Source organism: Tasmannia lanceolata, unplaced genomic scaffold, assembly GCF_043159265.1.
Source record: "Tasmannia lanceolata isolate RefF3 unplaced genomic scaffold, GAP_Taslan_0.1 ptg000007l, whole genome shotgun sequence".
In the NCBI taxonomy this organism is placed as follows: Eukaryota; Viridiplantae; Streptophyta; class Magnoliopsida; order Canellales; family Winteraceae; genus Tasmannia; species Tasmannia lanceolata.
In genome coordinates, this window is record NW_027518684.1 from 10,646,990 (window position 1) to 10,659,622 (window position 12,633).

The window sequence follows — 12,633 nt, forward strand, 5'->3', positions numbered from 1 at the left end:
TTCCTACTTAGCTGATGAAATTAGATGGTCATTGTAACTTAATTAGTTCATTAATACCATCCAAAACTAGACCACAAACAAAGTGTAACACTAACAACTTCCTAGTCCTGACAATACCACAGCCCAAATTCGGCCCAAATAATCCCACGTGAAAGAATACATCCATTAACTACACCTTTGAATCCCCTGCTAAAATAGAGGAGATTGCCTATACAAGGAAAGAAAAGCCCCCCAAGGGCTAAAAAATTACCCCCAAATTTAGCGACTTTCATTTCACCCCTTTGATATTCTCTCTCTTCTTTTCGATGTTCAATTAGAACACTTTGCGACCTTTTTTTTTTTTTTTTCCACACCGAGAAAACCCCGCGGAGGAAAAAACAAAAAAAAAAGGGGGAAACTCTCAGATATTTTTTTTTTTCATTTTCGAACGTCTGATTTTCCGATCTGATCCGATCGGGTAATACGGGTAAGTTCGTTCCTTATTAACGGTTTCGTTCTTGAATTCGATCTTATTTTCTTGTGTTAGGGCGAAATTCCAGAGAGAAACCCTAGGGTTTTGAGAAATGCTAGGGTTTGGAAATTCTTCGAGCTTGTAGGCCATAATTCTCGAATTTCACTTCGTCTAGGTTGTTTTCATTCATCTGAACTCGTTTTTTAATTTAAATTTAGTGCTCTCTATTGTATGACGATTCTTGAGATTGACTTTGATTATTTGCCTTGATTTTTATTCGTTGAACTGTTTTATTTTTTAATTTGAAGAAGTTTCAGTAATTTCTGTTTTGTTTTGCTATTTTTGTTAAATTGTTTTCAGTTACTTTGGTCTGATTCTGCTTTAGATTTGTTTTTTGAATGGTCTGATTCTGCTTTACATTTGTTTAACTGAACCTTTTCTTTTTGTGGTTAATTTTTTAATCAATGTTGGAGTCTCATTTGCTATGTTTCATCTCGAAATCTGCACTGTCTTTGAGTTGATAATTCTCGCTTATTAGATACTTTTAGGCTTAGTTTGGATTGCTAGAATTTTGTGAAAAAGTTTGGAAAAGGAAAAAAAAATTTGTAAAATTGCTTACTTTTTTAACCTATGAAAAAATTAACTTGAATCAGCCTTGTTCATTTTTTATTTAGAGGGAACTTCAATTTATGATAATATTCCTCTATATTAACCATTATCATATTATTTCCCACTAAATTGTGGAAAGAAAAAAAATTTCCAGAGAAAAAATATTCCATCATAAATGTTTTCTTGCAATCCAAACAGGGCCTTACTGTTAGCATTGTGTGACTTTATTTTCTTTTTTCTTTCTTTCCCATTGCATCATTTAATTTATCCATTGGCTTCTGGGCTGGTGACTTTTATCTAGCTCTACAATCAGTAACACTAACTTTTGTGCGTATCATTTGCAATGAAAAAATTGGTTAGCAGATGAATGGCAATTAATGATCATTTTAATTGTTGGATGTTCTTTGTCGTATTGTTTGTTTATAGAATGTAAGGCGGTTAAATCACTATATCTGTCCCAAATTTCTTGTACTTAAGGTGCTTGTAGATCATTATGCCCTATATATAACGCATTAGTATATAGTGTGTCTCCCATGTTTTGTAGCTCATCTCTTCTTTGTGGGGTTTTTATGGCAGGGTTGCCATATCCAGGATAAATGCTTGAGCAATCTAGACGGATTGAGGTTGTAGCATAGAAGTCACACATGGTTATGAGTTGTTATGAATTGTTTTAAGCAATGGCAGGAAGCACAAGGTTTGAGTTGGCTTCGAGCAGTCCAGAGGGATCGTCTTTCACTGGCACCTATCCGAATGGGCAGCGGGGAACCCATGCCGGTGCTAATTTGGACAGGTCTGGAAGCTTTCGTGAGAGCACTGAGAATCGAATGCTAGTTTCTGGTTCAGGCACATCCCGAGGTGGGGCCCTGTCAATGGAAATGCCGCCCTTGGCCCAGAACCTAATGTTGGAGCAGTTCTCGATGAGTGATCAGAAGTTTACCCGTTCTGGAGAGCTAAGGAGGGCTTTAGGTGTTTCTCTTGGAACCACACTGGAAGATCATTCTTTCGGGGGTGTTCATTCAAAGCCTCTTCCCCCAGTGGCAACAGAGGATCTCAAACGCTTCAAAGCAAGTGTCTTAGACACCTCTATCAAGGCCAGGTAATTTTTCTTTTTTGTCATTTCTCATTGAATAGCATTTTGAATGTGTTCCTGACTTGTTAGATGAATTATATCTCTATAAGTTGCGGAAGTACCATGTACATATCACTTGCTTTGTATTTGTTCACAATTCACGGCACCAATGCCCATGCCATACCTGTTCCATTTTTTTTTACAAAAGAGGGCAGATTTTGGTTTTTCACACTTTTAAATACACCTAATCGTATTGAAATTCATATATTTGCCTGTAAACATATAAATACCGTAACCGGATATATTTTTCTTCCAAATTTCGGTCATTTCGTCCAAAACTTTTACAATTTCGGTCAAAATGACCAACATTCGGCCGAAATCCAAACCGCAATCGAAATTTTCAGAAATCCAAAAATTTCGGACCAAAATTTCGGATTTCGGCTGAAATTTAAAACCATGATTAAGGGCATATTTGGAAACAATGGAAAAATATTCCACGGAATATTAGTGGCTCCAGTTGTAAGAGATGGGTGGAGATGGAACGACTTGAGAGCGTGGGAGTGATGGGGGCATGAAAAGCCCCTGGAAAACAGGAAGAAGTAGCGTATTTTTCCACTCTTTTTATGTAATTCTCATGCTCTCTCCACGCCTGCCCTCTCAAGTCTCTCCCCCTCCCTCCGTTTCTCTGTCACAATTGGGCCCACAAATATTCCATGGAATGTTTATTCATGGTTGTCAAACATCCCCTAAATGTATAAATAATGTCAAGCAAATATAACCATTGCCTGAGCCCAGGCATATTGAATAAACCTATACTCCTAGATTCTCAAATGCTGGAATTAGTTTCTTATAGACTCACCAAAGCACTAATCACTCACCAATCTTGAGTCCTGAAGGTATAAATCTCTTTCATCAGGGATAGAGCAAAAATGTTGGATGAGTCCATAGGCAAATTGGATAAGTACCGCCACATCCTTTTATCAAGGAAGCGACAACGAAACGAGGTCCCATCAAGTGAAAGATCAACTGCGGCAAACATGTTGAAGATGGGAAGTCAGATTAATCAAAACCTTTCAGACCTTGTAACTCAAAGACTTGAGGACAGGACTAAGAATGCTGTTCCGAATAAGCGTGTTCGAACATCAGTGGCGGAAGTACGGGTTTGTATTTGAAAATTTCCTGAGGTTTGATCTTTAAAAAAATTCCTAATAATTGTATATGAGCATTTGACCAACTTTTTTTTTTGCTGATGTTCTTTAGTTTGTTCGGGAAGGATTTCCATGTTTAAGGATTTTATTTTACTTACTTTTGGCAGTCCTATATTTATTCCTCGTTTTGTTGTATTTTATATTTTATCTTTAATGCAAGAACACTACCTTATCTAATTTTGGGGATCAAAATTGGAAACTTTTCTATTAGTTCAATAGATTGAAACTGTAGTTGTACCTTTATTAGTTCAAATAGCAAGGAACAATTCCCGTTCCTTTTTAGTTGTCGTTTATTGATAGTTCAATGAAACCGTTTTGAATTTCTAATCATTTTTTTCATTGGAAGTGAATCTTTTTTTCTTATCTATTTCAGTCAGAAGGGCGTAGTGCTGCCTTGTCAAGGCCAGGGTTGCTCATAGACAAGGATAAAGATATGCCTAGGGCTAGCAATGGGGTTTCACTGCAGGTTGAAGACAAGATCCGCGGATTGCCTACTGGAGGTGATGGGTGGGAGAAAAAAATGACAAGGAAGCGTTCTGTGGGTGCAGTTGTTACTAGAACCATGGATGGTGATCGTGAGATCAAACGTGGAATGCAGCAGAGGCTTAATAATGAATCACGATCACGATCTTCTGAAGGCCATGGATTCAGGTAAACTTTTTTTCTTTTCTTTTCAATTTATTTGTGTGTTTATTTATTATTATTTTTAACACAGTTCCGTATCATGCGATTGCTGAAAGAAATCAGTAAGAATGTTCTATGAGTTTAGTGCATCAAAGTATGTTGAATACTAATTGATTCCAGATTAGCTTCTGTCTGTGGGCGATTGCGTGAAGGTGAAACTTGCCTGTTCTTGTCTTTATTCATAAGTTGCCGTTTTGTAACTTTGGAAATTGATTAACTATTTAAACTTTAGAGGAAACTTATGATATTTTGAGCAACATTGAATTAAGTCATTGAGTAATGTTGTTTGGCATAGATTGACTCGAGAGTTAGTTTGCCACCTTGAAAGATCAATATATATTTTTTATTACTATGGATTCTTACAGTTTTTGTAATATGTTTCAACCACTTTTGCCTATTATGGAAAACTGAAACATAGATCATTGAATGTTTTTGTTTTATCTGTTCTTTCTTTCTATTATTTCCTATTTCCCCTGTGAGATTATTAGAGAGCTTACAAACTTCTGAGATGAAATTAAGATCAAGTTTGTTACAAAAATTTGGGAAAACCAGGTCGTCATTTCCTTGTTGAAGCCCCAACGACCAAGATGGTCGAATTAAACAATTGAGTAGATCTTTTGATATACCTTTTCTTTTCTGGCTGTAGAAGTGAAACCTGATTTCACTGCTGTTATTTACTTTGCATCTCTTGCAGATCAGGAGCTTCCAATGGAACTATTGGAGCTGGAATTAACAAGTTGGATAGTAGTTCTCTACCTACTAGTTCAAGTGCTCGAGCTACACCCAGGAATGACCAGGACATCGTCTCTCTTCCTAATGACAGAAGGGATCGTGCTGCTGGATTCGATAAGGACAGAGCTATAACCAAGGGAAACAATAAGTATGTCTACACTTGTGGCCTTTTGGCATATTTTCGAGATTTTGTAGTGTTACTGTGGCTTATGTGGTAAAATAAGAATTTCATTGCAAGTGGGGTGAGTGAGATTATTGTTCAATCTGTTCACATTTTCATTTAGGGTGAATGATAATGGCATATCTATTACATCTAGTAACCACAGAGGCCAAAAGTTCCATCAACCCATAATGATATATCTGTCACCCTGATGTCCAGGATAAATCTCTGGGAGGACAACCAGGTAGGAGGTCCTACTCCGGTGATGAAAGGAAAGGCTTCTAGGGCCCCTCGAACTGGGTCAGGTATGCTGGTGAACTCATCGTCTAACTTCCCTAAAACATCGGGAACTCTTGATGGATGGGAGCAGGCTCCATGCTCAAATAAAATCCAGCCCGTGAGTGGGGCAAACAATCGCAAGCGTCCTATGCCTACAGGATCATCTTCACCCCCGGTAGCTCAGTGGGTTGGTCAGCGCCCACAAAAGATCTCTCGCACAAGACGAACAAATCTAGTTTCTCCTGTCTCTAACCATGAAGAAGCACATATACCATCCGAAGGCTTTCCAGCTTCCGATATTGGAGCTAGATTAACTGCCACTGAGGGACCCGGACATCTACTTTCCAGGGGTATCTCTAATAACACACAGCAGTTTAAACTGAAACTTGATAATGTTCCATCTCCAGCTGGATTATCAGAAAGTGAGGGATCAGGAGCTGGTGACTACAAGTCCAAGGATAAGGGGATGGATAATGGTGAGATAGAGGAGAGGGCTGTGAATGCAGTTCAGAAGGTTTCAACTTTTATGTTACCTAACAAGAAGAAATCCCTTATTAAAGATGAAATTGGAGATGGCGTGAGGAGGCAAGGAAGGAGTGGAAGAGTTTCAGCACAGTCAAGAGCATGTATGCCTTTACCAAGAGAAAAGTTGGAAAACTCCGCCACAACAAAGCCGCTTCGGAGCACTAAGCCTGGTTCTGATAAGAGTGAAAGGTGTTCAATCTAAAATGTTCTTCTAACTGAAATGTGGCTGTACCATGGTTTTAAATTTCCGCCGAAATACCGAAATTTATGATTTCGGTTGGGACTGAAACCGAAATCCTCCGAACTCGAAATTTCCGCTGAAATTTCAGGAAAATGATTTTTTTTTCAAAAATATACTATTTTCCTGAAATTTCGAAATAAAAAATTAATTCTTTTTTTCCCCGGCTTTCAGCCGAAACCAAAACCGAAATTTAAAACCTTGGGATGTACCTTCTGGCACAAACTCCACTAATGCTTGATCATATTTTGTTTCTTTGATTCAGTAAGTCTGGTCGGCCACCTGCAAAAAAGCTGTCGGACCGGAAGGCTTTTGCTCGGCCTGGACACGCTGTAAACAGTGTTTCCTCAGAATTCACTGGTACTGTTCTGATAACTTATCAATTTTCAACTGAATAAATTTGGTGACTTTCACTTACGCATAATTGAAAATATGTTTTTTTTCACTTATTTTTATTTTCAGGTGAATCGGACGATGATCATGAAGAACTATTAGCAGCTGCTAATTCTGCTCCTAATGCCAGTTGTGTGTATCTTTTTCTTTTCTGCCTTTTCATTCTGAGTATGTTTATTTATGATTGGAGTGAGAATTTTAGTTGTGCCTGCAGATGATGCCTGTTCTGGTTCTTTCTGGAAGAGAATGGAACCGATATTTGCTTTTGTCAACTCAGACGACATTGACTACTTGAAGCAACATGTAACGATCATGATCTACTTATACCATATACATGATTCCTGAGCTGCTCAAAACTTTTGTTGCATCACTATTTTTTTTCTAAAATCTTTCTTTCAGATGCTTAAATTTTTTTGTATTGACCTTTAATCAGATAAGTTTTGTGGAGGAGTTTGATAGAAGTTTATGTCACCTGTCTGGTGCTGATCACAATGAAACGGTATTGTATATTGGCTTTCTGCTGATTTAGCAACATCTGTTGGTTGTTTGGAACAGTTTGGTTTATCTTTCTGGGCCCTAGTATTATATCATCAGTGGAATTCGGATTTCTTGTAGTTTTGACCAAGGAAGCAGGAAACACCCCTTAGAAGTGGGAATCGCGTTTCCTCAAGACTTTCCGAATCGGGAATCGACTTGATTCCCCAATTGTTGGGAAATGCGTATCGGATTCGTGGGAAGCGCATTTTATGAAAATGGGAATCATGTTTTGTAATTACCTGGAATCGCGTTCTATGATATTGGGAAACACGTTTCCTGAGAATGGGAAGCGCGTTTCCCACCCTATGGGAAGCAAGCACGACTTCAGATTGTTCAAAAGTTTTTACCTATGTGAATGATACCAGTGTCACTTCTGATTGAATTTCAGAAGAAAAGCTTTACATAATTAAGCAATAGCTTCCTGTAATTGTAATATGGTCAATGGATGTTTCTCCTTAGTAATTTTGAATGTCCACTTTTTCCAGGGAGAATTTGTGCACAAAGCAATGCCATCAACTCAAGCTCCTCTTATTTGTGAAAGACAAGGAAGTCAACCAAATGGAATTGGACTAAACCAATCTGGTAGAACAGCGAGTTTAGTTGATGAGTCATGTGATGCTGAAATGTTATGTGGAAAGCTGGAATGTGAGAGATGGTTTGAGAAGATTATTCCTCTGTCCCAAAGACTATTAGAGGCATTCATTGTAGAAGATGAAACTGAAGAATTTGACCTCACAAGTGAACGAAAAGATGCCTTATTTCAGTATATGAGCGACGACTCTCCTTGTGGCACATCCAGTTACATTGATAATGACCCAAAAGATGCCGACAAGATGGAATCTGAGATCGAGTCAGAAGTGGATCTTAAGACTCAGAGGCATTGTCCTTTGGACAGTTTTTCTTGTGATGGAAGTATTGCCTCCAACAATTTTAGGAGTCCTAACAACAATTTTAGGAGTCCTAACATTCGTAATCTTTTGTATAGTGATGATCTGTGGCAAGAGGATGAGTCTTTGGGACACTCAGAAGTTGGGGTTGTTACTGAGTTTGGGCAGAACCATTTAGATCAGTCGCAACAGGTGCATAGCAATTTTTCTAGCATTTCATCTTCGACATGTCATTATGAGCAGATGTGTCTGGACGATAGGATCTTACTGGAGCTTCAAAGTATTGGCTTATTCCCGGAGACAGTGGTAGGGCTCTATATTAGATAATCATTCATATTATGAAGCCCGTGTTTATTTTCTTTTTACATGAGATGCCTTTTGTTTTCTTTAAAATATTTTTGCAGCTTTAATTGAATTGAATTTTTTTTATTGAAATGGTGGTAAAAAAAATCTACCATTAGCTTCTTGTTTATATTTTATATCTTATGTAACTCTTTAAATAGCTTTATAATCTGCATTCAACCTATGTTTCTTTGTTAGTTATGTTTAAATTTCATATACATCATTTAGATATGTTTCTTCATACTTGAGATATCATGCCTTATCTTTTCAGCACACCTGTCAATTTGATTGTGAATCCTTCTACCTATTTCTTAAAATTTTATCGCCTAAGTTTTTACTATCCATATTGTTGGACATTTAGCATTTAATGAAATGGCGATACACCTTTTCTGGACAATATCTCTCTTCAAGTTTTGAAGTGGCTCTTGCAGATTAATTCGATCTGTTTTTTGTCCTGTTCCAGCCCGATCTAACAGAGGGAGAAGATGAAGAGATCAATAAAGATATCTCAGAACTCAAGAAGAGGCTCTACCAACAGGTTTTGTAATATTTCTTTTCCACAGTTTATTGGGTAAACTCTTTCAGGAAACAAATTCGGTAGTTAAAAGGAATGTCTGATCCTCCCAAAAATTGCTTCCATTATCAGATCATTTAAGGTTGAGTAGTTTGCCACTCCAATCCATTCATTTGATATCATCCAACAATTATGTCATAGATTTAAGGAAATATTTGCTTATTTCTTTTGAGCGACTGTAATGTTTTGACATTATATTGGATATTTTTCCTTTTTTTCCCCTCTCTTGGAGAAACTTTTGTAGTTTATTGATCCTCTACTGATTTGATAGGTGAGCAAAAAGAAAGTGCAGTTATGCAAATTAGAGAAAGCCGTTAAAAAAGGAAGAGAGATGGAAGAAAGGTAGAATTTTCCACATGTTTCTCAAGTTAGATGTTTTAACTTAATAATATAGACATACCTTAAGCAGTTTAATTTTCAGGTATCTTGAGCAGCTTGCTATGAACAAACTTGTTGAGATGGCTTACAAAAAGTATATGGTAAATATTTCTTTCATCATGCATTATTTACATTTTTAAAAGTTGAATGCTGATTAGGCAGAGAATTGATGTTTTTTGGTCTAAATATTGATCATGATCGGTGCTTATTTAACTGTGTCTACCAAATTTCAATATGGTCAACTTCTTTTATTTAGTAAGTAAGCTATTACTTGTATGGCATAAAAGCAATGTAGAATATAACCATTTATTAAAAAAATAAAATAGAATGCACAGGTCATGAAGGGCATTTTACCCATGGGGTGGAATGATTAGCCAATCAATTATTTTGGTCTTTTTTTTATAATGAAATATTCTTCTAAGACTTATTTTGGAACTACTCAGAAGACACCTGGAATATGTAGTTTCTTTCTGTCTTTTTCCTTTTCCTTTTTTCCTTGGTGTTTATGGAAGCATCTAACATTTATGTAGAAACCATATAGTGGTTTGAAAAGAGTTCGTTACCCCAGAAGGTAGTGCACACCTAACACCATTTCCATAAGCTAATAACTTAATTGAACTTGTTTTACTATAATTTGGACATGTATCAGCTTACATTATTAGTCCCTATGAATATCTGGAGACCGTTATGACATTCTACACAATGTGATGAATTTCATCAAGTAAAAGTCCACTTGTTATTTGGTTGCTAAATTCATTAATTAATTAGGTCCACTGGCTAATGAAAAAACCTGCTAACTGGTTCGCGTTCAACATAAATCAACTTGCTATTTGGTAAAAATCAAGAAATTCATTACGCTGAGCCTGCTAAGATTTGGCGGTGGGTTTGTTAATTTTACTAGTTAGTTTGTAGTTTTTTTCTAAACTTGTTATTAGGTTGCTAAATTCATTAATTAATTAGGTCCACTGGCTAATGAAAAAAACCGGTTGCTGTATTTTTTTTTTCATTTGTTAAATGCTAATTTGCTACATGTATTCCAGCAAAGTCTTTTGGCCAAACTGATCTGGGACTAAAACCTAGGGATTATATCCATGAACTAATGAATTGTACTCATGAATGAATGAATAGAGCCTGTGAACTTGATGAATAAGTGCCTTGAATTTAACAAAATGACAGTGGACCAAACCTCATGAATTGGAATCACTGGGCACTCTTATGAACAAAAAATTGAACCCAAACAGACAGAATCATGTGTCTAACAACTTTAGCACCAATATCCAATTATGAATCTGTGGGGCAAGTTGTAGTTTTCATGTTGAGCACTCATACATACTTTTTAGCATTTGCAAATAAAGAGGAGCAAAATGATTATTGTTTTAGGTGGATGTTTTTGTTCGATGAATTCTTTAAATGTTTCAAATGGAATAAGCATGGTTACCCTTTAAGCACCTGTCTGTTTTGACAGGCTTGTAGAGGAAATAACGCTTCAAAGAATAAGAGTGGAGTCAATAAAGTCTCAAAACAAGCTGCCTTGGCTTTTGTTAAGCGGGCTCTTGCTAGATGTTGTAAGTTTGAGGATACCGGTAAGAGCTGTTTCAGTGAGCCTGCATTGTGGGATGTGATTTCCTCTGCACCTCTCTACGCCAGTGATTCGAAATTTGTTGATCGTATTGGTGCTGGGGAGGCTGCAAATCCCTATTCTGAAGTTCATAATTGCCAACCAGAATCAAGGGCATCAGGTATTCAACTTTCAATGCTCATGCACCACTATTTGTCCATTATCTCGCTGAATATCTCAGTAAGTTGGTTTTTTTGAATGCCTATCTTAGCAAGTTGATTACCATTTTTTTCTTACATGTATTCGTAATTTATTAGGGCTGCAACACGGGTCGGGTTGAGGCCAACCTGAACCCGACCCGAGGAACCATTTACTCAACCTGAACCTGACCCGACCTGAGATCCAACCCGATGAGGTTCAACCCGATCCAACCCAAGGAACCCTTTTTTCCAACCCGACCCAACCCGACTTTTTAGGGTTACAAAAACTAAAATAAAAAATTGTCGGGTTTCACTTGGGTCGGGTTGCGCAAATCCTCAACCCGACCCCGGCCTGAAGTCAACCCGGGTTAGGAAAACCCAAACCCGAACCCGAACCTGACCTGAACCACACCCAACCCGACCCGAGTTGCACCCCTATAATTTATCACATATGCTTGGTGTGGATCTCTGTTTTTACTCTTTTTAACTGTATAAATACACACTTTTCTATCTGCTGTGGCAGGTGGTGTTGTTTCAAGTGCAGTTGAGAGACATGGATCTATCAGTGGCAAATTTGAGAGGAGTTCATCAGATGCATTTCAGGCTGTCAGTCACTCATCAGACCAAACTTTTGCTAAACAAGAACCATTGTCAAACAGAGGGAAGAAAAGGGAAGTATTGCTTGATGATGTTGGCGTATCGGTTTCAAGGGTCACATCAACTCTTGTCGGCAACACACTCTCTGGTGGAGCGAAAGGAAAGAGGAGTGAGAGAGATAGGGATCAGAACAAAGATGTACCGGCAAGAAGTTCTGGTGCTAAAGCTGGCCGTCCAATAGGCAATTTCAAGGGTGAACGTAAAACTAAAACAAAGCCTAAGCAAAAGACAGCTCAACTGTCCACTTCAGGCAATGGTCTTCTTGGCAGGTTTTCAGAAGCAACAGATGCCATATTGCCTTCGGCGAGGGAATCCCGTGAAACAGGGACCCACTTAAGTAGCAAAGCAAATGGAAAAGTGGGTTTGGTGTCCTCTGGTAATGTTGCTCAGGGTTCATCTAAAGAAATTGAGGAACCCATTGACTTAACAAACTTGCCGTTGCCTGGAATAGATGGTCAAGATTTTAGTTCTTGGTTGAACTTTGATGATGATGGGTTGCAAGAGCAGGATTTGATGGGCGGCATGGGCCTAGAAATTCCTATGGACGACCTGAATATGATCATTTGAGGACAGCCTGCTTAAAATCCTGTGCGTGATTCAGAGCCTAGATAAGAATGCTAAAGCCGTTGTAAAGATACGGCTAAATGATCCATCTCTATCATGTGCGAGTTAGAACTTGTAATTAGAGTAGTCCATTCTTTTGTATGCTTCTTTAAAGAAATTATTGAAAGAGCCAACTTGTTTATACCATTTCATTTCTTGAGGAATCTTAAGGTCTGAGTGGTACAGCCACATGGTGGCAACATGTTGTAAATTGCAATTAATTGATGGGTTATTGCCTATTTGATCATTAATTTACACTAAATGCAATTGAGCAAGTTAATATTCCTTCTTTCTGATATAATTAAGTGCAGTTATGAAACTCTTGTTCGTATGTGCCGAAATCCACTTCTCTTGCACAGAAGTGTCTTTAGGACAATAGTCGAAGATATTTTACGTTTCTAAGATTTAGTGTGCTTCTTTTAATGTCTGAATGGTAGAGTTGAATTTCTGTAGGGATTTGTTTTTGTGTGTTCATTCTCTCCAGGTTTGATAGACTTAGTTTCACAGCAAGGCAACTTTGAGTTTCGTCATCTTATGATAAATAAGGCA

At 37.7% G+C, this 12,633-nt stretch overlaps 1 protein-coding gene across 2 annotated transcripts; it reads left to right on the forward strand.

Annotated features, from left to right (window-relative positions):
• The first annotated feature begins 233 nt into the window (after positions 1-233).
• LOC143881849 (uncharacterized) lies at positions 234-12,368 on the forward strand. Of its 2 annotated transcripts, none has more exons than XM_077385156.1 (16): positions 234-466; positions 1,637-2,156; positions 3,046-3,289; positions 3,711-3,988; positions 4,716-4,901; positions 5,133-5,906; positions 6,221-6,315; positions 6,418-6,480; positions 6,563-6,651; positions 6,782-6,847; positions 7,371-8,078; positions 8,578-8,652; positions 8,960-9,030; positions 9,110-9,167; positions 10,532-10,805; positions 11,348-12,368. In XM_077385156.1, the coding sequence occupies exons 2-16, from the start codon at positions 1,738-1,740 to the stop codon at positions 12,046-12,048; spliced, it is 4,101 nt and encodes a 1,366-aa protein (XP_077241271.1). In that variant the 5' UTR covers positions 234-466; positions 1,637-1,737; the 3' UTR covers positions 12,049-12,368. The 2 variants fall into 2 exon arrangements, with proteins under 2 accessions (XP_077241271.1, XP_077241272.1); XM_077385157.1 differs by having other exon boundaries at positions 3,046-3,283.
• The last annotated feature ends 265 nt before the right edge of the window (positions 12,369-12,633 follow it).

Coding starts and splice junctions, on each gene's coding strand:
- LOC143881849 (XM_077385156.1), top strand. CDS start 1,738: ATGGCAGGAAGCACAAGGTTTGAGTTGGCTTCGAGCAGTCCAGAGGGA. Junction 6,316..6,417: donor TGTTTCCTCAGAATTCACTG/GTACTGTTCTGA, acceptor TTTTATTTTCAG/GTGAATCGGACGATGATCAT. Junction 8,079..8,577: donor GCTTATTCCCGGAGACAGTG/GTAGGGCTCTAT, acceptor GTCCTGTTCCAG/CCCGATCTAACAGAGGGAGA.